This window comes from Clytia hemisphaerica, unplaced genomic scaffold, assembly GCF_902728285.1.
Source record: "Clytia hemisphaerica strain Z4C2 unplaced genomic scaffold, Clytia hemisphaerica genome assembly, whole genome shotgun sequence".
In the NCBI taxonomy this organism is placed as follows: Eukaryota; Metazoa; Cnidaria; class Hydrozoa; order Leptothecata; family Clytiidae; genus Clytia; species Clytia hemisphaerica.
In genome coordinates this window covers 454,782-482,122 of record NW_027103414.1, presented here as the reverse complement: position 1 = coordinate 482,122, position 27,341 = coordinate 454,782, and the positions used below count along the sequence as shown (strand labels likewise).

Below are 27,341 nucleotides of genomic sequence, written 5' to 3'. Positions count from 1 at the left end.
TTCATTCTTAAATTTCAACTTTTGAGACTTATAATGGTTAATTTTATCAATTTATACCGGGTGAACCACGAAAAAGTATAAGAGTTTGGAGGGTAACTGTGTCCAAAAAAAATTGAATTTTAACTAAATTCTCTTTTCGTGGTAAAGAGGAAAGACAAACTTAAATTTTGATCCATCATTTTTTAATTTTAGAAAAGTAGTTATCAAGATATGGAGGTATAAAGTCAAAAGTCATTATAAAAACAGTCAAAAAACGTCGAAAAAGTACATGATCACATACAAACCCTTGTAGTGTCTCAAGTTAGGGGAGGGGATAAAATAGACACCTTTCTAGTACAATCTTTTAGAAAAAATTGTTCATGAAAGTGGCTATACCCCAAACCCACCAAGAAGGTGCCCTCTCTTTATCGTTGAAAGTTTGACGAGACACCAAAGTTGTATTCTCAAAAAATGAGTCTCTTTCTTCTATCAAATCTTCTTTCAATTGTTTATTTACGGTAACTATGGCAACCTGTGCTTCCATGTCACGGTACACGGAACGTTTTCCAAAATTTGGTGATCCTATAAGTGTAACTATTGGTGCATTTTTGACATCACTCAATATACCCCACAATCCTTTGCCGTGAAATGTCCAACCAGGGTGATGAAATTCATAGAATTTAGTTTTGTCTGTTTGTCTGTTGTTTTGTAATTGACGGTAACGCCGTAAGGCAATTAGACTGTAAGCGTTTGGTATGCCACCTGTAAGAAAAGAAAATAACGAGTTTAAAACTACAAGCTTTTTTTATAAGAATACACTTTATAAGAATGTCCATGATAACCTGAGAATACCGTAAGAATATTTTTGGATGATTTTTGCCGAAACGTTAAGAATATCCATGATGAAATGAAAAAAACACCATTCTTATTAAAATGGCCAAAAAATTAAGAATATGGTAAGAATATCACCATCATGGAATTTAGCAAATGAACCTAAGAATGCCATTTTTAATGCATTTTAACCGCTGTAGATTGCCAATTTCGATCTTAACCTAAGAATACCGTAAGAATATTTTTGGATGATTTTTGCCGAAACGTTAAGAATATCCATGATGAAATGAAAAAAACACCATTCTTATAAAATGGCCAAAAAATTAAGAATATGGTAAGAATATCACCATCATGGAATTTAGCAAATGAACCTAAGAATGCCATTTTTAATGCATTTTAACCGCTGTAGATGGCCAATTTCGATCTTAACCTAAGAATACCGTAAGAATATTTTTGGATGATTTTTGCCGAAACGTTAAGAATATCCATGATGAAATGAAAAAACACCATTCTTATAAAATGGCCAAAAAATTAAGAATATGGTAAGAATATATCACCCATCATGGAATTTAGCAAATGAACCTAAGAATGCCATTTTTAATGCATTTTAACCGCTGTAGATTGCCAATTTCGATCTTAACCTAAGAATACCGTAAGAATATTTTTGGATGATTTTTGCCGAAAAGTTAAGAATATCTATGATGAAATGAAAAAACACCATTCTTATAAAATGGCCAAAAAATTAAGAATATGGTAAGAATATCACCATCATGGAATTTAGCAAATGAACCTAAGAATGCCATTTTAATGCATTTTAACCGCTGTAGATTGCCAATTTCGATCTTAACCTTAGAATACCGTAAGAATATTTTTGGATGATTTTTGCCGAAACGTTAAGAATATCCATGATGAAATGAAAAAACACCATTCTTATAAAAAAAAGCGTGTAACTCAAATGATCAAGGAATATGAAAGACATTAATAGAGTGTCGAGAGACAATAAATTAGAATCACAAATTTTTATCACGATAATCAAAATAAAACATACTCAAGTTTGTCAGTAAATTAGTAAATTAAAGTAAATTTCAAATGGTTCAAATGATAATCTGTATAGAACTGCATGCTTTGATAACCTGTACTGTAGACTGTACTTACACATTTTAATGAGAGTTAAAAAGTGAGAAGATGCTGCAGTTTTGAAACTAGTTTTACTAGTTTTACCAAGCAGCCTCAATGTTTCTTAAGAAATCGGCCTTTTGAGCCTTAAATGTTTCTTACATGTTTCTAAACTTCTTGACATAATCAGCCTATTTTTCATGAAAAAAAAAACGTGTACGTTTGAAGAAGATAAAACTGGACTTACCGGCCATACCGGGAGCTTTATAGAATCCCATTGCCTTCGGATGTGCCATGATCAGGCGATTTTCGGAATCATTCTCGCATACTGCATCCCAATAGCGGTCAGTAAGATTGAAATATGCTGTTGCTAAAACTAATTGACTGGGTGGTGGTGCAAATGAAATGATATTGGATGTGACTTCTTCGTCTTGGTCTATACCCATTGTTTTCATTTGAAGTAATGGGAATATTAGAGTATCTTTATTGTTTTTCTTTAGAGTTGAATGTTGGTCTTTCGGTAGTTCTGTTCCTGCAGTGCAAGTTAATCTCTCAACGCAATTTCCATCGAAAATTTCACGCCTGGTTGAATATTTCAGTATAAAATCCTTTAATAGTCTCTCTGCAGCTTTATTGAAATCTTTTTTACGACTTTTGTATGGATGAAAGGGAAAATTGTCTTTCATTTTTACTGTGTCATGTGGTGTTAGTTGGAATGAAAATTGGGAGATGGTTTGAACTAAATCATCAAAATAATCGCATAGTTGTTTGTTATTCTTGAACATGATATAGCGATCTTGCCGGTTCGTGAAGTAATCGTTGCTAAGATTCGCCCTGAGAACAAGACAAAGTAAAGAAGTGTACAATAAAATATAAACCTCTCCATTTTCCAGGGAACACTCATTACATTTTACAATTATTTTGCATATAGAGGATAATTGAAATAAAAAAGGACACACTGACCTTTATATATCCCTGGACCAAGCTATATCCGCCATCTTTGATCAAAGTTTTTTGAGAGTAGGTACCCGCAAAGAAGCCATTGTAGTGTTTGAAACTTTGCCTACCGATAAACGGCGCTATATCATTAGTGTACAAGCGAAATAAGATCTACCGCTCTCTCCGCGGGTACCAATTTCAAAAAAACTCCGATCAAAGACTTTGCTTGGCCGGCATTGAGTAACTTGGTCCAGAGATATCTAAGGTCAGCGAGGATACACTTTAATGACCATCTGGAAACAGAAAGATAACATGGCTTTATTTATCGAACTCTAATAAAAAATTGCCGAAATGATAAAAATATGATAAATAACACTAGTTAACCCCCTCCCCCTACTCAAATTTAAAATCAAAATAACCCCTTAGCGAAAAATCAGGAATAAAGGGGGATCTTACCCACTAATAATAAGTGTATCGTCGAATAAGTAAACTTTCAAATGCGATACATTGATTGTTTCATTAAAACGTTCAGGAACAATCTTCCTCAAAAGACCTCTCAAATTTGGTGTGTGAAACAGGGCAACATTTGTATCTTTAGTGAACTTGTTGACTATTGGCAAAAGCATTGTTCTCGAATTGTTCGAGCCTCTTGATCCTCTGGTGTATTCTAGTAGAACGTTGCATTTGATTGGTTGAGAAGCATTGTCCATTGTTTTATAAATAATATCAACCTAAGATAAAAACGTAAATATCACCGTTGACAAATCAAAAGGGCTAATCACAAAATTAGTATGTGAGAAAGCTTACAGTTTTTCTGTCTAGCTAGCCTTAAATTTGAGATTGGCCCATTTTGCATAGTGAGATCTACATAAACAGGGTCAATCTCAAAATTTATGCTCAGACAAACAGAAAAAATTTATAGTTTTCTCAGGCAATAATTTTGAGATTGGACCTTTCAAATGAAAGACCAAATCTATGATCAGAGTTAAAGGTCACCATTTAGCGTCTTCAGTTAGGTTACACAGCATTTTGAAGCAAAAAAGAACGACTTTCTCCCCCTCCCGCGCCGTAGGAGCACAAATTTGGAGAAATTCTATTCTTATTTCTGCTTTGACAGCATAAAAGGCACGCCTCTTTTCTCTATGATTGAAGTGAAACGATTCGTGGAATGAGCTTTAGGAACTAGTACTTATGGCAGCTTATGGTTAAAAATAAAGGAATTCATCTGATAAGAAAAGATGGGTTTCACGAAATATTTAAAAAAGAAATTGAGTAATTCCTACCAAATCTTTTTCAAGTTTTCCATTGCCAAGATAAAGGGAAGCCAAGGTGATTCTCTCTTTAGCATTTGAAGATAATTCCTGGAAAAGTTAAATGACAACATTGTATTATGTTATAATTTGAAGCCATTTTTCAAAGTTTAAAATTTAAAAACAGTTCAGCGATATAATTCAGTGGTATCACAATTCTCAAGCTTATAAAAAAAAGTTTTCTATCAGATTTCACAAATTCCTATCTACATCTAAAAATTCAGATCTATTCGAGAGTAATTAAAATCGATTAAAAACATTCTAAAAACAAAAGAAAATGCATAAAATATTTACATGACTCCATTTCTAAAAAGCAGTTTTTTTGCTTACCCTACCCAGATCACAAATTCCAATGGAAAATTATCCTCAATGGCCCAAAGAATTGGAGATCTCGTAAAAATTTTGAAGCATCTTTTATTTCTCTCAAGAAACCAGGACTTGATGACCAATTAGATTCATCAAAATTAATAAATTATTTTTTTATAAGCTTGAGAATGGCGATACCACCGAAATATATCGCTTAACTGTTTTTATATTTTAAACTTTAAAAGACAACATGGACAATGTTTCTTTTACCCTTTAGTAATTTTAGCTAGAAATTGGAACTGGAGTGAAATTAAGCTAGAATCATTTTTACCATAAAATATTTATCATTTTCTTATTTTGTGTTATATAGTAGGGGGGGGGTCAACATCCAGATACCAGACCCATAGCCAGGTGGTGGTGTCTTTTTTTCCTTTAAAAGTCTGAAAAGTCAAGTTGGTATTGATGGGGGTGGGTCCCCCTTTTTTTAAATAATGTGATTCAGAAAGTTGGTATCCATATCAAAATGACAGCAAAACTTTCCTAATTTTTGCCCTTATAGCTAGAAAATACCCCAGGCCCAGGGTGCATATCAGTCTAAACAGGTTTCAATTGGATTTGTTTTAGCTTTTGAGTATAATGACTGTAAATGAGTAATAAGTATAAATGACTTTGAAGTTTGTTTATTTTGGACTTTTTCGATATTTTCAAGTTTTATTTTTGATCAAGCCTGAAGCAAAAACATCTTTTCTGTGATAGCATTTGCTAATGAGTGAATCTATTCTGTTCTAAAATTATGTACTAATAATAGCTTCTCCTAGTTTTTGCACATTAATTATATTCAAATAATATTGATTCAAATTGATTTTGCTAGCTTCATTGGGTTTGTTTTTATTATATTGTCAGTTTTCAGTCATTTTCTATTTTAGCATATGACATTTTTTGTGTTGTGTTGAAGAAAGAGTATTTCAAAAATGAGTTTTTTTTTAAGTTTCTCTTAGTACCATGTTTGTGTGGGAGGGGGTGGGTCCCCTTTAAACAGCTTTAAAGTCAAATTTGTCAGATTGGTACAGATTGGTATTGGTACTAAATTAGTGGGTGGGTCCCAAGATATTTTGTCAAATTCAAAAAGTCTTGTTGGTATCGATACCAAATTAAGGGGGTGGGTCCCCCCTTTTTCTGAAAATTATGATTTTCAAGCTGGTATCGATACCAATTTTGGGGTGGTGGTGTTAACTTAGCTCAAAAGGTCAAAAGTCAGGTTTTTGGGCTATGGGTTGGTATTCTAAATGTTGACCCCCCCCTGTATATAGTTTAAAAAAACCTTAATATCGATGAAATAGAATAACATGATTTGCAACAAAAATAAAAAAAATTGCAAAATTAAATCTTGTAAAAATTAATCTCATCAAAGTATATAGACCAGACTCAATCAATCATACTTGTTGAGCCTGTCGAACAACCAAACTAATTGAATGATTAAAGTATGATTAAAAAAACAAAAACAACCCTGCCGACACACCGAACTTATGAAAGCACCGAACACATAATGTCAAACGAGGAAACTTTTTCCCACCCAACAATTCTAAACTACACTGGTCAGGTTGTGAATTAGCCTGGTGTGTCTGATGCGCGCTAAAACGCTAAAGGAAAAAAGTCTGGTGTCATGAATTTCCAAAATGTAGAACATTGGACAGTTTGTCAAGTGTTATTTGATAATACTTTTCTGCACCAGACAAAAACAATGCGTTGACAAGGAAGTTTAAAAAATTAATGGAACAACCTCAGTAATCGAAATAGCGGTCGGTTATCAGTTAAAATCGACCAGAACAAAAGATCACCGACCTGAAGATTTTTGGAATTTGTGAAAATAACCGACCAATATTTCAGTGACCTAAACTAATCTTGGCGTTCGCTTATTCATGGACTATCTACTTTATTACTAGTTCCTTAGAAATAACTTTCATATCCAATTTCTACGTTACTCAAACTTTATTCTTCCGTAACTTTCATATCTAATTGCTTTGTTTCTTCGAACTCTATTCCTCCATAACTTTTTTCTTTAGTTTGTTCGTTACTTGAACTCTATCCCTTCGTAACTTTCTTCTCTAGTTTCTTCGTTACTTGAACACTATTTCTCCATAACTTTCTTCTCTAATTTCTTTGTTACTTGAACTCTATACCTTCGAAACTTTCTTCTTTAATTTCTTCTTCACCACTTTCACTTATATATTCCTTTGTGACTTTCTGCTTCAAGTTCTTTGTTATTCGAACTCTATTCCTACATGACTTTCTTATCTAATTTCTTTGTTACTTCAACTCTATTCCTATGTAACTTTCTTCTACAATTTCTTCTTTACTTGAATAGTTTACCCTAAGCCAGATGGTGTTAATCGAAGAATCAAACTTCAAATCAATTAAACGCAATCGAATAATTGCCATTCAATTGTTGAATAGATTTTTTGGCGAACGCGGCAGTCTTTTGAATAACTAATTACTCGACATACTTTACTTTCCCTCAGCCAATAAAAACATGATAAATTATCTTGTCTCTAGGTAACTGCTGTGGAGTAATTAGTTTTTCAAAAGACTGTTGCGTTCGCCAACTACAGTATGCAATCCAATTGTAATTGAATATTACCCAGGATTTGCTGTTCGATTGCTTCAATTATGTTCCATTGAATTCGATTACGTTAAATTGATTCAATTACATTTGCTCGCATTATTAATCAATCTCATTGTCTTGTGTGCTACGCTACTAACTTTTATCTGGTTTTCGCTAAAGCTCTAGAGGAGTGGGCTATTGCACTTAATTTTATCGAATATAAACTTAATTGAACTAATCGAACATAATTCACGGTGATCTGGTGATGGAAGTATGAAAAATCGGGGAAACTTTGACTCGTTTTTTTTAATAACTTGAGTTTTAATAGTGCAATTGATGTACGAAACAGACTAAAATCTAAAATTTCCGAAAACTATAATAAGGTTTCTTGAAACAGAGCACTTTCCTTTTCTCAGATCCCTAAAAATCCCTAGAAATTCCCTCTCAGATCCCCCAAATCGGAATTCACATAATTCCGACTGTAGTGGTGCTACAGACCTAAAAAATTGACTGTAGGACCAGATCATGAATACAATAAGGATAAAACAAAGAGTTTTTGTTGAATGATAAATTTTTCTACAAAAATTGAAATTTATCGATATTTTGAATTCGATACCGCGAGTGGTCCTAAATCCGACAACCCCGCCTAAATCCGATGGGGTCTTTCAAAGATACAAACTAAAATAAAAACAAACCTTCCGCTGTGACGCAATGAAGATACCACAGTGTCAACTAAACTGAGAGATTTGATACACTGAACCAATTGAACCAAATAACAATAATTGCTTCTTATACAAAATATAATTATTTATTACAAAATTGTTAACATTTTAAACAGGAGCAACGGATTCAGAATAATCAATAATAGAGGTAATTTTTTTTACAACTCACACGTTTTTGATCACATTAATTGACATCTTGACATTTTAGTCATCTTGTTAGATGTTTTGTTTAGAGAGTTCTTACAATAGTTTATAGACATTTTTTCAAAGAGGACGTCCTGTTGAATAATTATGTAGTCCAGCCATAAAAACAATAATAGAGCCATGCATAATTACTGTATCATGCATATTGTAATAATTATGCATGGTTTTATCATTGTTTTTCTGCTGGACTACATAATTATTCAACAGGGTGGCCTCTTTGAAAAAAGGTCTATTGTTCAACTTGGAGAGGGAATGTTTGTAAACATAGAATTTTTTTTCATAGCAGTTATTTGGGGGGTCGGATTTAGGCAGGGCTGTCGGATTTAGGACCACTCACGATAGCAGATTGCTGTGATTCGAATTCGAATGCAATCAAACAGTGTAGACCTAAAGCTCTAAAACAGCATCTAATAACATGAAAACCAGAATATGATTCTTCAATGGGAATCAAAACTATAAAGTGCACTTACAAACATCAATTTGTCAGATTTAACAAAATTAATAACCGCACTGTCATCATTGACAATAAAACAAACGATTTTCTGTCAAGAGCCTTGTAAACATTCCAACAACTTCCATTGAAATGATCTATCATAGCTCAGTCTACCATTTTTAGCGCGACCCCGAGGATTGAGCCGAGAACGCTCCGCGAACTCCTGTGCGGGTGAAAAACTTCAATCTGTCAATCATTTTCTCAAGCGAAGAGTACGCGAAGCGATTCTAGCTTTATGATGGTGCCGCTTGTCATCAATTGAAAGTATTCAATTATCATTATCCCTTTATTTTTATTCCTAGCAGTGTAGCGAAGCGATTCTAGCTTTACGATAGTGCCGCGGATCATCAATGGATAGTATTCAATTATCATTATCCCTTTACAGTTACATCAATATGCCTTCTTACCTGTCTTTAAAAATATAAATAAAAGTAATCACGGAAAAGGACGCGAAAAAAAAAGACATAAGTGTGAGAACAGAGTAATCAAACTCGTTAGAAAAAGTACCACTTGAAGTCATAAAAAATCAACCTGAATAAATTCAATCGAAATTCCAGAGAACTGCATAATTCCCAAAACAACATTACATTACTATGTCAAACTCCCATCACATAAATTTTACAATTACGTCAGAGTAGACTACGCTCGCCACCGAAGAGGTTTATTTGGAAAGGGTAATGATATTTTATTGTTCGCTTCTTTTTTAAAGATTCGCCGGGTTGGAAAAATATGAATTTCTTTGTACATATTTTACCTACCCCAAATATTTAGGAGGCTGAGTTTTAAACGAATTGTCAAGTTGAAACGAACGATAAATGTCTGTTTTATTTACCCCCTGGTGACTTAACAAAAGAGACTTAGCTCGATGTTACAATCCAATTATTGAAAGTTTGTCTCGGCCTTTTTATAATGAGCGAGACAGACATTCTCTGATTATGCAATTTTCATATTGACATTTTCGAGGCATTTTGATGTAACTGCTTTATTTTCATTACTTGAACTTTTGCAAAAAAAAGGAAAAATAGAAAAGTTGTATTTTTTACTGCTCTATTCACATACTGAATTTGAAAGATCTTCTATGTGGCGTTTTTTTGCAAACTTCAAATAACTGATTTTTGTCCCGCCTTTGCGGGATTTTGGCCTAAGTGCTTGAGTGCAGCATAGAGTACAAAGTCCAAATATGCGTTTCCCGTAATTTTTGTATGAAGAGTTAGGTCTACACTGCCTAGAACTTTTGCAAAAAAAAGGAAAAATAGAAAAGTTGTATTTTTTACTGCTCTATTCACATACTGAATTTGAATACTTTAATCGTAGAAATTTTAGCGAGACTAATTTTAGCGTTTTAGCGAGTTTTCCCTATTTTCGCTAAAACACGCCGAATCGCCAGATCGCTAAAATTTATCCACGCGAAATTTCTGATTATATTGCCTTGATACATTTTTATCAATAGGAAGGGTTTCAGTGCAAAGAAATGCTAGAAAATGAATTCAATCAATAATAATGTAATACGAGTATTCGCTAAAATTTAGCTATCCACGCGAAATTTTTTGAAATCGTGATTTGCTAAAATAAATCCAAAAAAAATCAAGATTTTCCTGACTCGCTAATATACGCTAAAATTAGTTTCGCCTTTCGCTAAACTTTCTACGATTAAAGTAATCTTCTATGTGGCGTTTTTTGGCAAACTTCAAAAAACTGATTTTTGTCCCGCCTTTGCGGGACTTTGGCTTTTAAGTGCTTGAGTGCAGCATAGGGTACAAAGTCCAAACATGCGTTTCCCGTAATTTTTGTATGAAGAGTTAGGTTTATACTGCTACATAATTATTCAACAGGGTGGCCTCTTTGAAAAAAGGTCTATTCATCATTCCAAATAAAGTGTAGCATTTTGCATAACATGGAATATACCTTCAAACTGTTGTAGAACTCGTGAGGATCTTTCATTACTTCAATATCATTTGCATCACAGTAAAAAACAGGAGACTTCAGCTGGACATTTTTGAACCACTTTTGACTCCATGATGTTCCATGGTTTGTTGTTGTAGCAGCAAAATAACGAACACCAGCAAATTTTGAAATGGATTTCATAGAACATATGATGCCAAAACTCATGGCGATCTTCCTGTTTATTATCATCGCTTACAATACAATTTCAACAAAAGTTTACCAAATTAAAAGAGAAGCATGAAAACACGTGTTCTCCAGTAAAAATATCTGTCACAACCGCACTACCATCTTTGTTTATGTTTTCCGTGCTCGAGTGGGCAATTAATCTGAAATATTCCAATTTTGGTTTTGTTGGCTAACTAAGAATAGACCAATACAAAACACGGGGGACTTTTGTTTTCTGTTTCCAAAGGGACAAAATGAATGAAAATTTCCCTGGATATGGTGCTGTGATTTGCCTTCTGTCTCCTGTCAGCCAAAATGAATAGGTAAACAGTTTTTTCACTAGTGTGTTTTTGTGTGTTGCTAGCCTGTTTTTGAAAGTTTCAGAAATGCAACATTACTGCCTCTTTTTTAACTTAGTGTGCCATTTTCAACTTTTTAATTTAATGAGTTATAGTTGTTTGTGTGTTGGATGGACATGTCATGTTGCTGTTTGTAAGTCAGTCTGATAGCGATATACCTACCAATCTAGTTTCAACACCCTTATATAGGGATAGGAATATAAGGAAGGTTGAAATTGAAACTATGCTAGGGAATAGATCTTTTTATTTTTCCTAGTAGTGCTAGTGGATTTTCATCAATAAGCAACTTGGACCATGAAATCGCTACTGTAAGTTGGTCTCTAATGTCAGTTAGTCACACTAGCGTCCCACCGAAATGCGTATCAAAGATTAATGCTGCGAAAGTGCTATATCGTTTACTTGACTCGCAAGCAAAGAAATGCCTCGCCAAACACTTCTAGAGGGATTCATGAAAAAATAACCCGACGCTTTCTAATGAAATTAACATTCTCAAAAACTATGAGAAATTGCCTAAAATTTGAGCTATAGATGAAAAAATTTGAGCCAAGCCGACCTTGAAAACTAATTTGAAAAGATCTACAGGGGAGAGGGAACCCACCTAGATCCGTGAACCGCCGGATAGGCCATTTCCCGGAAAATTTGCCGGACCTCAAACACTGACCCATTTACATGTGCGGAATAATTTTTACTTTAGTGTATTAACAAGGCCTTAAAAATCGAAATGCTGTCTCAGGAATTGAATAACAAAATTTGGTTGGTTGATGGTTGACAAATACAAGAATTTGCTTTAAACTACTTATAACATTGAAATGTGTTTTATCTAATTTTTAGTGAGCTTTTAAATTATCATGGTAAAAAGTCGTCTGGGACAACGTCAGGAAAGCTAGTTCTTCATACTTCTTACAATGTAGAATTTGTCAAAAGCTATCAAGAATTTGAAAAAATATCCTCTTCTAAATTTAGATGTTAATTTAAAATTTGAATAAAGTAAAAACGATGTCATTCCAATCAGAAGGTATTCGACATATTGAAATTAACAAGAAATCAAACTATGATAGTGACAATTTTGAATCAGACGATAATGATGATGTAGATGAAACAAACTCCTACAGTTCAAGTCAACAATCTTCCTCCAACTCTGATGAAGACAGTGATAAATCTGAATCAGAAGACGAAGTATCAATCTCTTCCAAGAGTGATATTGAAGAGAAGGGCAATACAGTAAATGAAGAATCTGATAAAGATATAGAAGATGAAAAAGAAGAGGAATATATTAAACCTAAAAAATCAGTAAATTTTGATTCACTTTTGAAAGCAGTCATTGAAATCAATGATAAGATAGAGGATAAAGAACGTCAGCTGAAAGCATTGGGAGACACTAAGAACAAGCATTTCAAAAAAGGATCAAAATCTAATCCAGGAAAGAAGACAAGACCAAGAACAGCAGTGTTAGAGTACAGAGATGAATCTGAGTATTCTTCTTTTGATGGAAATGAGAGTGACTCAGAATCGCATGTTTCAATGAATTCTCGAGCATCATCTTCAATCAGGAAAAGGCCTCAATCTAGTGTCCCAAGTCTCCATGGCTCTTCATCAACCTCACGAATGAATATGTCCTTTAGTAATGAGAAAGTTAAATCAATTGACAAAGAGAATCAAAGGCTTTTAAAGCAATTACTTCATACAAAATTGTCCGCCAAAAAGCCTGCCATTGTAAGAAAGAAAGCACCTCAGGCTAGGGTACAATCAGCATCATCTATCAATCGTAACAAACGTCAACTAGAGATTGAACGTGAAAATCTTCGTCTACTAGGCAAGTTGCAGAATGTTAAACCGTCTAGTGGAATAACAAGAACCACCCTTCTTTCTGATCACTCTAAGCATGAACAGTTTTCTGGAAGAATTGGCAGATCATCTCGACCGGTTAGTGCAATATCTGCATCACATGGAAGACGCCCCTTTTCTGGTCGATCATCAAGTAGTAAATATTTTGATGATTCAGCAAGTATGATGAGTGCATCTTCTACTAGCTCTAAAAAGTCAAACAAGGATAGACTTACAAAGGGAAATCTAGAGCGTCAAAGAAACTGGAATGATCGTTGGTAATGTTGGGGTAAACTTATATGAATGTACCATTTACCAAGAAAGAACTTTTTTATCTTATATCAGATTTTTCCCATTCCATGAAATATTTGATTGGTATAACGAAATTCTGATTGATAAGATAATAATTTGTCTGGTTGGAGCTTTTTCCATTCAGCTACTTTATCAGATTTTAGGCTGGATCATAGTGATGATATTGGGTTATATTTATTTTTAGCTCTGCCTTTAACCATATAGTTTGGATTGATTTAAAAGTCATCCCCAAGCCTTCTCTAACCAGCTTTAACCCACAAATATCTTCACTAGATTGAATTTCTATTTCCACCCTGCTGAAGCATTTTTAAGCAAAGTTATGCACCACCTTCAAAAAATTTGAATTTGTTCAGCCAGGACCATTCTCTTGCTTCCCCGACCTCACCATACTAGTTGCTTGTTTTGATTAGCAAATCACCTTTACTGAACTGTGGTCTATAGTTAAAAAGGCACATCATTTTAAACACCTTACGTTTGAGTTTTTTCTTGTGTCATTTTTTTATTCATTTACTTTTTAAATTATTATTGTATCATATGTATTATGCATTTCAGTTTAAAATGAGAAGAATTTTTTTTATATTATTGAGTATAATATCAACATCAAAGTCAGATATAAGAATTAACCCCTTTTTTTATTTTAACACTCTTTATTTTGATTTTAAAGACAAATTAACTTCAAAAGGTTCTTTATAATCTAGTATAGAAAAAATAAAATCTTGACTTTTGTTTTTCTATCATTGACTTAAACATCATTCAGAGTTTAAGTTTATCAAAATACATGTTCCTGTTTTTGATGAATATGCCACATCATTTTTTAAAACTTGCTCCTAGAAAAATCAAAGTTTCTTTATAAATAAATCCTAGCAATTCTCTCCGTGATGCGATAGACTAGCCATCTCTGTTAAAAAGAGTTTATCATCTTCTTTAACCATGAACATATAAACAACTGGACATCTATCTTTTATTGTCCCTTTGAAGTGAGCTTTCTTGTCGCTTGTATCTTAAATTCAATACTAAAAATCTGCTATTGGTTTGCATTGGAGTTGGACACCCCGTAACTTTCCTGAGATGGCTTTCTACAAAAATGCAAAAAATGGACGTCCAGTCGTTTATATGTTCATGTTTTAACTTAACAATTTCCAATATATCTTAAATTCTTAGGTTGTTTTTTATGAGTTATGCTTCAACATTTATTTCTTTTTATATACAGGAAAAAAAGAAACCAAAAACAAGATAAACCTTATTTAACTAAAACTCAACTAGATTAATAAAATGGAGATTGTATACGTTTACACAAAGAAGAGATCAGAATTTGGTCGACAATGCAATTTTTCAGATAGATCAGCAGAGCTTCACGTTGACATATTGCCAGATGAAGTCTTATCACAAGATTATATTGAAAGAAATCCATGCCATGTTGGTATACAGTGTGTTCAAGAAATGTCAGAACATGAAGTAAGAAACATTTTTAGTTTTGTTTATCTTAAAGGAATAATCAGATAGTTTGAAATATTTAGATTACAGAAACCTTCTGTGGTCCATAGTAAAAAGTCAAAGTATTTTCATGTAATAATTTTCATTGAGATATCAAAATTTGAAATTTTTAAAAATGGGTTCTTACACGACTCTTACATTGAAATTCTATTGTTTCCATCCTAAAAGCCAAAAAATTTTAACTTAAATACTGTATCTCAACTTTGAAAAATAGTTAGGCAAAAATATTTTGAGATTTTGCTAAGGACAATAGAAGGATCCCACATACCAAATATTCCAAACTATCTGTTTATCCCTTCAAATGTATTTCTGTCTTAATTCATTAACCCATTCAGTATTCAAATGTTCTTCCATTTCAGATGAAGAGGATTCAGTCCCAAAATTCAACAATGTTTTTTATAGTAATACATTAAGAATATTGGGCTATTTTTTAGTCTATTCACCTCTACTACTGTAATTTGAAAGAACTAATATTTTAGTTAAATCTGGGCTAATTTGTTGTACATTTTTTTTCTGTTTATACAATAAAATAATTTTTAGGGTTTGGTCAGCCCTGGCTATGTGCCAAAAGTTTTTGGAGGAGAGCAAATTGTTTCTGGGGTGGGGGGTACTGAATTTCAAAAATTTTCTCGAATTTTCCATATTTTTCTCAAATTCCCCTTTATTGATGGAACTGATTTTTCTATTTTGGTGTTTTTGCGACCCTACGCGACACATCCCTGTACCCCTTTTTCCCCAAGTACCTTGCCCAGGAAGGTTATCATGACCAGGGATATGTTATAGCGTAGCTGGATAACGCACATTTGAAAAAGCCTTGTTCTATCTCTGTCCCTGACATTAAAATTTGATATGAAATTAAACTTTTTTAATTACAAATTCGTGAAATTTGGATTTCTTTTTAGCCAATGATTCTGCTGCTGCATTTATTGTTCACGATTAAAAACTTTTAATTATCAAGAGGGTCTGTAAAACATTGGTGAATGACAATTTAAAAAAATGAAAAACATTGTTTTCATTAGTAAAGTTATAAGAAATTTATTCTGTAAGATTATAGATAGCTCTTTTTCATTTGAAATACCGCGCTACACCGCGGGGTGCCTCACTCTCTAACTCATATTTTCAGATAGCAAGTTGGTATGTCTGATTATGGAAAAAATTTCAAGTCAATTGAAACAATATTTGTCAAAATATTTACATCCGAAATTTTTAAAGAGAAATCATGAAAAATTCTCAAATTCATAACACACGCTGATAAAATTAGATTTCATTTACAAAGAAGCTTTCGGGGTATCTTTTGCAAATATTATTTTGATGAAAAGCGGGAACATCATAGCAAAATATATGCAAACGTACTGCATGAATACTTTGTCTGCTTCATTTTTCTTATAAAAACAGAACACTCAAGGGGACAGAGATGGGTTTCTATTATGAACAGTTTACAATAGAAAAGACAAAGAAGCAATCCGCTAAGGAATTCTCGTCCTTCATCCAGCTACGCTATAACATATCCCTGTCATGACCAAGTGAGACTGTTTTTATTCATAACTAAACAAAATTCGATTTACACTACATGTTTAAAGTTTTTGATTCCTTTTTTAGGTGAACACAGAGCGTTTTGAATGTGAGAATCGTGGAATGAATCACACTGAAGGTGGTTGGCCAAAAGATATAAACCCTGCTGAAATTGAACAAACAATGAGATTTCGAAAGAAAATCGAGAAAGATGAACAATACATAAACACTATTCAAAATTTAGGAGATGTAAGTTCTTTTCAAACTAAATAAACCACGTCTTCGTCCTCAGTTTTCAGCAAATTAACAAAGGGGTTACCTCTTCATTGGGAGCGCCTAGCTGCAGTTCTTATTAGTAATTACCTTATATAGGTATTTATTTGATTATAGGAAATTTTCCCCTCAGAATTTTCTCCCTGGAAAAAAAATATCCCACCATAAATATTTCCACCTGGAAAAATTCCCCACTAGAAATTTATACCAGGAAATTTGCCCCATATAATTTTGACCATCATTGAGATGATGTTTCCTAGTTTCCCATTTTCTGTTTTTGTTATTTCTTCGTTTTCCATTTGTTTCAAAACGTCCTCTAGTGGCTTAAACCTTTTATCAATGACGTAAGTTCTTTTGGAAAATCGTCTTTCTTTTAAAGTAAGGAAAGGACTTAAAATATAGAAACATGCATTCCCATCCTAACGTGCAATACTAAAATGACGGTCAGAAAATTTGATTCTGGCGCGTTTATGTATTCGAGATAAATCGAAGGAGAGGGTATAAAGCAAAGTTGACATGTCATATAAATCACTGTCCACATTGCCCGATGACGGTAAAAACACCAAAATATTGTAGTGTGTTTAGGTGAGCAAAGACTATATAGAGCCGTACATCAACTCTCTCACTTACTGTCGCTCTCGATTCCTCTGTTACATAAACTCAGTTCTGTCTGAAATCTGACACCTTTTCTCTTTGTAGGTAATGGAAAGATGTATACAACAAAACAATGCTATTGACATCTATGAAGAATATTTTGGTAATGTCATAGGAGACTGTATCAATGAAACTCCCTCAGCAAAAACAATCAATGTATTCAGGTATATTTCATTTGTAGTTTGTATTTTCTTCAATGCATATAACTTCACTATATTTAATTAAAAGTTGTAGGATATTGATTAGCCTTAAGGGATTATCAGATGACTTTTGATATTTGGCTTAGAAATACGTTTTATGGTCCAGAGAGACACTTTTAAATCTTTTGACCCAATTTTCTTTCCAAAGCTGAGATATTTGACTTTGAAATCTCTAAAAATGAGTCTTTATACAGTCTTTAAGTTGAATTTCTATTGTTTTCAAGTATAAATTTAAAAATTTAAAGTCGAATATCTCAGCTTCGGAAGATAATTAGTCTGAATCGCAGACCTCTACAAAACCCTAGGTAGTATAGGTCTGCTTAATGATCTACCAACCGCTTTCCGGTTTGGTTTTTTTAATTCGATGTATTTCACAGAATCTTGGCGAGGTAATAATTTGATTGCCATTGATGTGCGCGCAAAAACAATCGTTTCAAATGTTTTCAATAGAATGTTTACATTCGAAATTCGAATCCCAGACCAGAAAAACAAAACAGAAAGAAAGATAAAAAACAATATGATGCGCGCATTTTCTACAGTCTGTAAATTTATTTTTGAATTTCACTTTTATAAGATATCTGGTCTGTAAATTTATCAAATCTTTTCCTTCAGCTCTTCGGTCGAAACTCAAAAATACAAATATGAACAAAAAAGTGAAAGAAAACAACCAAAAACACTCCAATCTTTTCAAAGAATTGAAGTTAAGTACATGAAAAAACTAAACACAAAGGCCACACAGTATCGAAAAGTAAAATGCCAAAGCTGAAGAAAAGTTTTGTTTGTTTTAACATTTAACAAGGGAATAACAACACTCCCATAGTGTCCTCCCCCCCCCCTTTATAAAGGGGGGGGGATTCTGATTTTGGCCCTTTTTTTAAAGTATGGGGGAAAATGAAAAATTTGAAATTTGCTGGGGGAAAATAAAGAGGGGGGAAAACCATAAATTTAGGAGATTTTGACTGGGGGAACTTCACTGATCTCAAGGTGATCTTGTTGCAAAACCTGTTTAAGCAATAAAATCAGCAAATCTTTTGGGATAAACCAACTTTTAAATACAATTTCATTTTTCCAGCACTTTCAAGGCTATTTTTTCAAGCTTTCCAAAATTTCAAACTTGATTTACAGGCATTTTTATGTTAACCATATGGGGAACCGCAAAATCTTCAAATAGCTGGGGGAATTCAAAAAAGAGGGGGGAACCGAAAAATTTTGAAATATGGTGGGGGAAATAAAAGAGGGGGGAATGGAGAAAAATTTTGATTTTTAGTGGGGGGAACCAACCCAGGAGGACACTATGACTCCCTTTTGTAGAATCATAAAGAAGTAATGTCAGAAATATTCAATATAACCCCCAAAATGTACTGTATATACAAAAATATCTTGAAATAATCTGCAACATATCTGTAAATTTCAACGATTCCAGTGTGGTAAAAAATTATACACTCATACAAGTCCAAAATCAAGCATGAAAATGTAGTTTTATGAAGCAAAATTTTGTTGGTGCACACAGAAGATACATCAGGGCACTTAAATTCAATAAATCTATTTTCTAATATTTTACAAAATCTCCACATTAAACAAGAAAGGAGGAAGAAAAACAAGCAAACTTCCTTCCGCCTACTTTTTTTTCGAAATTCAAATATATTTTCCAATCTATGATTTGGTGTCTCATAGAAAATTTAAATATTACGTAATGTTATATTTGTAGACACTTGCCAGCTAAAAATGTCTTTAGCCGTATATCGGCTAAAGGCAGCAAATCTCTGGACAAAGGAAATATCGCTTATTAAGCATTCTCTATAAGGAGCACGAATCCGTTTGTGGATGCCAGCAGCCTAGAAGATAATTGGGTCAATTACTTTGGAGGTGTTTCTTAGGACCATAAAAGGTATCCTCTAAGCCAAATATCAAAAATCATTCTTCTATACATCGACTTAAAAGAAAAGAAACAATAACATGAGCATTTCCCATGGGCCATTGATTCTTAGTTTCTCTCTCAATTTTTAGAAAAAAATTTCATTCTTCTTTATTCTTGATCTATAATTCTAAAATATGTTTGTTTTGTTTCAAACCTTCAATTTTTACGACCTTTTTTCTTAGAGATCCTAATGATATTAAAAGGACAGCCACCAAAATCTCATGGTTTCCAGATGGTGCACAGAAGCTGGCTATTGCATATTCTGTTCTCGAATTTCAAAAAGCTAGTCCTGACACGTGCTTCGATTCATATATTTGGGATATAGGTTTGTTTGTTATTTTATGTTCAAAGAACACTTCTAAAAATTCTGTCTGATAAAGAAATGGTCATTGTATAGTTTTACAAAACAACAGAAGGGACACAAAGTAATTTGATTGAATAGGTACAAAGGCAAACCAAAGTATTTTTAGAATAAAATCTGTATTATTTTTGCACGGTAATAGAGGCTAAAAGTTGCGCTTTGGTCAGGAGATACTCAATATATCATCAGGGCTCGAAATAACGGTCGGACATCGGACATTGTCCGACCCAAATAGCTTCATGTCCGACCTAAAAATCATAATTTTCAAGCTAAAGCAACCCTGATCGGACATTTTGTCCGACCCACTTGGAATCGTTATTTCGAGTCTTGTACCATACACAAGGGATGGATTCTTCACTCATATCTAATTTTTTTCCTGCAATTTTAGAAAATCCAAACAAACCAGATTTCACATTGAAACCAGTTTCACCATTAGTCAGTATTGAATATAACCCAAAAGATGCACATGTTCTTGTAGCTGGTAGCTATAACGGTCAATTAGGTAAGGTTTTCTCGACTAATACCCTAAGCCTTGACACATTGGAACTGCTTTACATGTGGACAACTGATTGGTTTTCAGGCTGGGCCCCATGGGGACGGTTCCCTTGTGTTTTTGTTTTAAGGGAAATTAGTTTTTCAAAACATAATGTCTACCAATCATGGCGTTCTAAAGTAACTTTAGAACGCCATGCTACCAATTTAAAAGGTTGGTTCTTTCATTTCTAGGCAAAAAATATACATCGTGGCAACTTTGTATTTAGTTCATTCTTTTCTTTTTTTTTCACTCCACTGCTTTTAATTCTCAATTTTGAATGCAACGTGTGGTTTTGCTTCAAACTTTCAGTTATTTGTACTGTATAGAGGTCAAGATTGGATAGATAGAGTTCGAAATGTCGAAATGTTTACCAATTCAACAACCCTAAAATATTTGAAATTTATAGGATTCTGGGACACAAGGAAAGGCTCACAACCAGTCGAAGTCACCCCTATTGAGAAAAGTCACCGTGACCCAGTATACGATGTCAAGTTTATTCAGTCTAAAACAGGTAAGTAAGAATTATTTGTTTACGTTTTCATTTGGGGGATTCGCCTTGCTGACTCCAGCCCGATTGGTTGTTAGTGTCTTGAATTTGAGCAATGAATGAAATGAGGTCAGATCGAGACAATTTCATTATATCCAACCATTAAAGCTGACAAAGTAACAATTATAACAAATATATTAGGCTGGAGGCGTTTACAAATCGTGTAATACAGTAATATGGATGATGTATGATAATACGACAATTGTTACGGGATAATATCAATTTGTCCATCCATTACTTTTTGCTTATTTTTTACTTTCTTGGAATTATTTTTTTAGCATGCTAGACCATAGAAATATCGATATTTACAAAATTGCCAAAAAGGTACTTATCTTTAATGACTTTATTTGTATCTCTCAGGTACCGAATGTTTTACAACCAGTACAGATGGATATATTTATTGGTGGGATATCCGAAAGCTGGGTGAACCAACAGAACACTTATACCTTAATAAAAATCCTAAAGAAAACAAGCCAATGGGTGGATTAGTGCTCGAGTACGAGCCAACTATGCCTACCAAATTTATGGTCGGTACCGAACAGGGGGTTGTGTTATCTTGTAATCGTAAAGCAAAAACACCAGCTGATAAAATTGTATGCTCGTTTAGTCAACATTATGGACCCATTTATGCCCTGCAGGTGAGTGGTACTTTAAATTTTAAACATCATTAAAATACAAACTTATTTGACATAGTGGGCACCCCCCCCAGGATTCTGGGGGGGGGGGTTGAGGATTTTCAGATTTTTAAAAATAGGTGGGGGTTTGGTTGATGAGAAATTTCAGGTGGGGGTAACCCTATGTAGGTGGGGGTAACATTTTTCAGGTGGGGGTTATCAAGTTTTCTGTATTTAACTTTGTTTGATTTTGTACTTTTTTGTCTTTTTCAACTTTCCACATACTATACTAGATAAAAATATAAACAAATGACTAATTTTAATGAGTGAGTGTTTAAACAAAGCACATCTCTTTATATCCATTACCTATGACATATGTTTCCTAAAGGAAAAAAGGATAAACTGAATTTTCAGGTGGGGGTTCGAAGATTTTACAAATTTAGGTGGGGGTTGCTGAAAAAGGTGGGGGTTGGGCTGATATCTGATATGAGATTTCAGGTGGGGGTAACCCTATGTAGGTGGGGGTGACCTTTTTCAGGTGGGGGTTGGAGGGGTGTTGCCCACTATGTTTGAAGTATTGCTTATTTGGCGTTGGTTTTGAAATTGCAGATGCAAACTGAAGATACAAATAAGTTAACACGCGGTACAGAATACTATATGGAATATACTTTTCGAGTTCAGAATTTTCGTCATGTTTTTCATATTTAAAAATATAGAAAACTCTGAACGAGAATAAATATAATCTATAATTGTACGAGTGTCTCTCGCTTACCAGACCCCTTTTTTGAACGCGGTCTTGTATTTGTACGGTACAATATGAAATACATCATTCATGTACGCGTTTTTAGCCAATCAGATTGCACATTATTTTTATGTTGATGATAAGGTTCAAATAAAAATGTCTGTTAAAGAAAGAAAACAAGAGACTTTTATTTCATTTTACAACAAAGGTCTCCTTATGAGGTTTAAGGGTCTAGAAAAAAGTTTGAAAAATTAACAAGGTGAGATATGTTTAAATTAGGCCCCTGAAGGTAATCACAAGTTTAAATTTAAGCATTTCTAAAATTTCTGATTGATCACCAAAATACTAATATGAATACTGTATTACTTCGATTAAGGACATGTTTTTTTTTGACTGTACCAAAATGCCGATTGTCAACCAACCCGGTTCAAATCGGCACTAACAGAGACAGCTGAACCCTTTCTTATCGTTATTCAAAAATAAGAAAATAGATTAGTAGCTCTGTCAGATACTTTTTGTCCCATCTTAATAGCTTTTATGGAACTTAAGATATCGCTTGTTGAATCCCGGAGTATTTCAGGATGAAAAAAATCATAGTCTATTTCGGATTTATAAAGTCGGCTCTATATTTGACCTTTGTCGTGTCCAATTTATATACGAAACTTATATCAGGGTGTAGCCAAAGGATTGAATTTTCACATCGACCTCTTTTTTTTGGAAATAACCGGAGGAAAATGGGATCAAATTGATCATTTTTGAAATCTAGGTGCTAATTCTAATCGTATATATTTTCCTGACAAGTCTATCTATCGGGGAAGTGGTTTGAGATTTTTGTTTAGTTGATAAGAAAGGAACGAACTAAAGAAAACGGGAATTGTTAAAATGAGTGAAAAATGATTAAAAAAGTCCTTTGTTTGTTTTGATCATAACTCACTCCGGCCTTTAAAAAAATTACTCCTCAGGCTATTTTATGATTTTAGGCTACCTCAGGAATGCATAGAAACCTCCTCAGGACCGAATAATGAGTCATGGAGTGAGATATGATCCAAAACACTCCATGATTAATTAATCCTGAAATACTCCGAATTTTGAAATTTCAAATAGCTCATTTTAAAGCCCTTCCCAAATTTCAATACATATCAAAATTTTGGGAAAATTCATCATGCGAATGACGAAATAATTAAAATAAAGTGATTTTCACGATTTTCGAAAACCTGATTTTGGTACAGTCAAAAAAAAACATGCCCTTAAACGCCCCCGGGCGTTTATTAAATTTTTCCACAAAGGAGGGGCGTTAAGGAAGGGGCGTTTATTCGAAGTAATACGGTATGCATATCGATTATCTATTTTTATTTTATGATATACTGTTAATGAATGATTTCATGACATGTTTTTTTTCTAGAGAAATCCATTTTTCCCGAAGAATTTCTTGACAGTTGGAGATTGGGTTGCTAGGGTATGTACAAAGATATTTTTTGCACAAAGTAATTATTATCAATCATATTTAGTCAATCGTTGATATAGTTACCTGTCCTTGCTGTGAATGATTGGACTTTTCCAGAAAAAAAAACGTATAACCCCTGTTGAGGAGGTCCATTTCCGTTCCAAGGGGTAAGGTTTGATATGTGGCAGAATTCCATAGGGAGATACAAAAATCTGTCAAAAATAACTGAAATTCCAGAGGGGTCTAAACCTAAAATTGCCTGGAATTCCAGGGGGTTATATCATTTCCAGCCACAAAGGGATGGACCTTCCTCAACAGGGGGTAAACGGTTTTTTTTTTGGAAAAGCCCATTAATTATTTTTTGTTTCATTTTATCATGGTTTGTTACGATTCTCCCTTTGTCTAAAAGTTCTAATAATCTACATGATGAAAATGTGATATGAAATAAAGAAATCTACGTTGTTTTTTTCCAGCTTTGGTCCGAAGATCTTCGCGACTCGTCTATCATGTGGACAAAGTAAGAAATATTCGGGATAGAGGGGGAGCCCTAGGAAAAAACTATCTTAAAATTGTAAACCGAACAAAGAGCGGTTCATAGAGTCCCATGTGATCGCACGGTGGCCTGCGAACTTGTATAACAATATTATTGTTATGACAATTTATGCTATTCAAATTATTCAAGAATCATGTCGTCGAATTGTGAACAAAGTTACATTACGTCGAATTTCTCTGTGTACATTTCTTTAATTTGAGTAGAAGATACTTTTCAGTCAACTAAACTAGCCCCTTTACGATGTTTTTTACCCGTCGGTTGCAATACACTCTTCTCGAGATGCATAAATTTATTGTTGTCCTCGTTTTCAAACAGATTTCATTGCTTTGAAATTATACATTTAAATCAATTTAAATTCCCAAGAGGCAAACATTAACTCTAAAACAAAAGTACTTGAAATTCAAAATGTCTCATGAGGTGTAAACAACACAATTATCATTGTGAATATGTAATTTTATAGCAATGAAATCTGTTTGAAAACGAGGACAACAATAAATTTATGCATCTCGAGAAGAGTGTATTAGCCGACATGACTCTATTTTAAGTGATTTCAGTATAAAAATAATAGTTTGCATTAAACCATTACTGTAAATGCTATAACTTCGTAACCTATAAATTGTTTAATATTCTATGATTTCAAATGCGCCTACACACCCGAACTAAGCAATAAGTGTCAATTTAGACTTCACTTTTTATTCGGGCGGGTAAAAAACAGGGTGGCATAGGACCGAAAAGTCGAGCAACCTTACATGATGCCAGTGGCATTTAATGGGTTACCCTTCCATTGTAATTTAGATAATTTTTTGCTTTCCAACTTTACAATGGAATTATTTTGAACTATTTTGCTTGAAATCCATTCGTTTTTCGCAGAATGCACATGTCATGTTTGACAGACGGTTGTTGGAGTCCAGTTCGCCCTGGTGTGTTTTACAGTAGCCGTATGGATGGTGTGTTGGACGTATGGGATTACCTCTTCAAACAAAATGAACCAACACTAAGCATTCAGGTTAGTAAAGGCGTGCTTCGACTGTCATTATTTTACTCAAATAATGAGACAAAGAGTTGAAGTTATTCTAAAAATAGACATAAAAATTACTGGTTATCCGAGTTTTAATCCCATCATCTTTTGCATTAAATGCTTTTGCAAGTTAATTACACTTATTGGCAATACAAAAGTAATGACTTGCACGCATTACGAATCAAAATGAAAAGGATCATGGGATTGAATTTCGGTCAAATGTTAAAAGTAATAATTATGACGTTTGCATAGCGGTGTGCTATTGACCTTGCAAATTGACATAAATTAAAAGAACTCAGGACTTACGTTTCTCTATGGGAATTATCCGATGAACATTTAATTTTACGACTTTACTCAGGTTTTAAAACAAGCCCCTCTCGACGAAACAGATTGACTTATTATCTAAGACCTTTTAACTTTTAAATCACATTAATATCGCTGCTTTGACGATTTTTGTTATTTGCAGATTTTGTCCAAGCTCAAATCGAGTCTTCTTAAGATACTCACTCACAAAAACATTATGAAACATAAACTTTATTATTATAAGTCAATTTATAGGCTCCTGAAGCTTGTTTTCTTCTTCCATAGGTTTGTGACGAGCCACTGAACTCCATCAAAGTACAAGATCAAGGTCGTTTAGTTGCGTGCGGTTCGCATCAAGGGACAACTACACTTATTGAGCTATCAGATAGCTTGTGCACACTACTTCGTCACGAAAAGTCAGCAATAAATGCGGTCAGTCCCTTTTTTCTCGCTTATATGCGATCATTTTATTGAAATGATGGATCAAATAATTTGCTCGAAGGCTCAAATATGCAGTAGAATTGTCAAGTGTTTTGTATTGTCGTCTTTTTGGAATTAATGTCTTCAGTAGTTTTTATCGTTTTAAGTTATGATCACCCAATTTGGTGAACTGTTTGTATTGATCATTATCTCTTCCTTATTGTTTGTAGATGTTTGAACGTGAAACAAAACGAGAGAAGATTTTAGAAGCACGACATCGTGAAATGCGCTTGAAAGAACGATCTAGAAGTCAACAGGAAAAGTAGGTTGTCGTTTTTCTTTCATTTTACCGCAATTTCTCTAATACACCTTTCAACCCTTAGCGGCGTGGTCGGCTTTAAGGGACCGGTGATGAATTAATTTTAAACATTTTTTTCTCGGCGCATGTTACTTTTAGGCTACAACTGAATCAAACCAAGAAAATTCTCGTCAAAACTCTAGTGGCACTTTCCCGAGTCTCTCTGGTAGAGTGCAAACTATTTCTAGCATTCGAATAACGCGCCTTTTTTACACCTAAAATAATTGCTTTCTCGTGATTTCTAAACCAATACAAGCAAAGCCATCATAAAAATCGGAAAAAAATCCGATTCAGCAAACGGGTACGGGAAATTGGCACGATCGTCCTCCATTTTGTAGGTCGAAACTTTTGGTTGTTCACAAAAGACTTTTGAACAACTTTCTCTTTACTTTCACCGTCCGAACATTTCCCTTAGAGAGCGTCAAGAAGAAGAAGGACACCGAGGAGAAGATGAAGAAGAAGATCTCATCGCAAGAGCTGAAGAAGATTTCTTTAATGCGATCACTGCAGAAATTGATGGTATTAATAATTTTTCACTGACTGGTCAGTTTTTTAGAGCCTCCAATTAGTTGACACTTTAAAAAGCGGATACCTCTGATTAGCATACGAAATGTTTTTCCCTTAACAAAATGGTTTATTCATTTTTCACACTTTTCTATTTACAACAACAGGTCGTCAGAAGAAATTCGGTGAGCGGAACGAAGCTTTCGAGAAAGCGAAAGAGGCGATCCAAAACGACCGCTTACCGTTCGAGGCGGGCGATGAGAGATCAGTTAATGAAGAAGATGGCGATGAAAGGACCAACCAATCGTCCAACGGCGTAAGTTAATTAATCATTTTTATTGGGCGGTATAGTTGTATTCAAACATCAAGTGAATAGATGTGCTAAAAGTGCAACTCATAACTCGCCAAAAAAATCAAGTCGTAACTCGCCAAATATAATCAAGTCGTAACTCGTCAAATATAATCAAGTCGCAACTCGCAGAACCATACCTCGTATATAGGCCATTTCACAGTCGTAATGGATCATGAGTAATCAGGAGGACTGATAGCGCCTCCGCAAATTTTTTCCGTACATGGACGGAAGTATCATCGACGGTCGGTAGTATCTCATCTTGACGGTCAGGAGTATCATCGACGGACGGGAGTATCTTAAACTTATCTGAAACCTTGAAATATCGACCCGACCGGGGTTCGAACCCACCAAATGAAAGAGTATCTGATCAGAAACACAGCGCGCTATCCGTTGAGCCACACTCGCACAACAGAACACAAAATTTGGAAATACT

General features: G+C 34.0%; 3 protein-coding genes across 3 annotated transcripts; 2 read left to right on the top strand and 1 right to left on the bottom strand.

The window, feature by feature from the left end:
- Positions 1-341: 341 nt before the first annotated feature.
- Positions 342-10,799, bottom strand: LOC136797493 (CDP-diacylglycerol--glycerol-3-phosphate 3-phosphatidyltransferase, mitochondrial-like). Its single transcript, XM_067054069.1, has 5 exons — positions 10,408-10,799; positions 4,149-4,226; positions 3,322-3,596; positions 2,174-2,760; positions 342-741 (listed from the first exon to the last, which is right to left on the bottom strand). Exons 1-5 carry the CDS (start codon positions 10,633-10,635, stop codon positions 344-346), a joined length of 1,566 nt encoding a protein of 521 aa, XP_066910170.1. The 5' UTR covers positions 10,636-10,799; the 3' UTR covers positions 342-343.
- A 1,098-nt stretch (positions 10,800-11,897) lies between these two features.
- On the top strand, positions 11,898-13,711 carry LOC136797494 (cilia- and flagella-associated protein 97-like). Its single transcript, XM_067054070.1, has one exon. The coding sequence runs from the start codon at positions 11,967-11,969 to the stop codon at positions 13,074-13,076; it is 1,110 nt and encodes a 369-aa protein (XP_066910171.1). The 5' UTR covers positions 11,898-11,966; the 3' UTR covers positions 13,077-13,711.
- Positions 13,712-14,315: 604 nt separating this feature from the next.
- LOC136797446 (dynein intermediate chain 3, ciliary-like) lies at positions 14,316-26,881 on the top strand. Its single transcript, XM_067054021.1, has 14 exons — positions 14,316-14,561; positions 16,200-16,361; positions 17,085-17,203; positions 19,340-19,482; positions 19,907-20,020; positions 20,460-20,564; positions 20,961-21,238; positions 23,359-23,412; positions 23,874-23,917; positions 24,824-24,959; positions 25,560-25,706; positions 25,925-26,016; positions 26,468-26,571; positions 26,724-26,881. The coding sequence occupies exons 1-14, from the start codon at positions 14,379-14,381 to the stop codon at positions 26,879-26,881; spliced, it is 1,839 nt and encodes a 612-aa protein (XP_066910122.1). The 5' UTR covers positions 14,316-14,378.
- Positions 26,882-27,341: the final 460 nt, after the last annotated feature.

Excerpts from the sequence above, each read along its gene's own strand:
- LOC136797446 (XM_067054021.1), top strand. The coding sequence starts at position 14,379 with ATGGAGATTGTATACGTTTACACAAAGAAGAGATCAGAATTTGGTCGA. Across the intron at positions 14,562-16,199 it reads AAGAAATGTCAGAACATGAA|GTGAACACAGAGCGTTTTGA; the intron begins GTAAGAAACATT and ends TTCCTTTTTTAG. Across the intron at positions 20,021-20,459 it reads TAGCTATAACGGTCAATTAG|GATTCTGGGACACAAGGAAA; the intron begins GTAAGGTTTTCT and ends TGAAATTTATAG.
- LOC136797494 (XM_067054070.1), top strand. The coding sequence starts at position 11,967 with ATGTCATTCCAATCAGAAGGTATTCGACATATTGAAATTAACAAGAAA.
- LOC136797493 (XM_067054069.1), bottom strand. The coding sequence starts at position 10,635 with ATGATAATAAACAGGAAGATCGCCATGAGTTTTGGCATCATATGTTCT. Across the intron at positions 4,227-10,407 it reads AGTTCTACAACAGTTTGAAG|GAATTATCTTCAAATGCTAA; the intron begins GTATATTCCATG and ends TAACTTTTCCAG. Across the intron at positions 3,597-4,148 it reads GAAAACTTGAAAAAGATTTG|GTTGATATTATTTATAAAAC; the intron begins GTAGGAATTACT and ends TTTTTATCTTAG.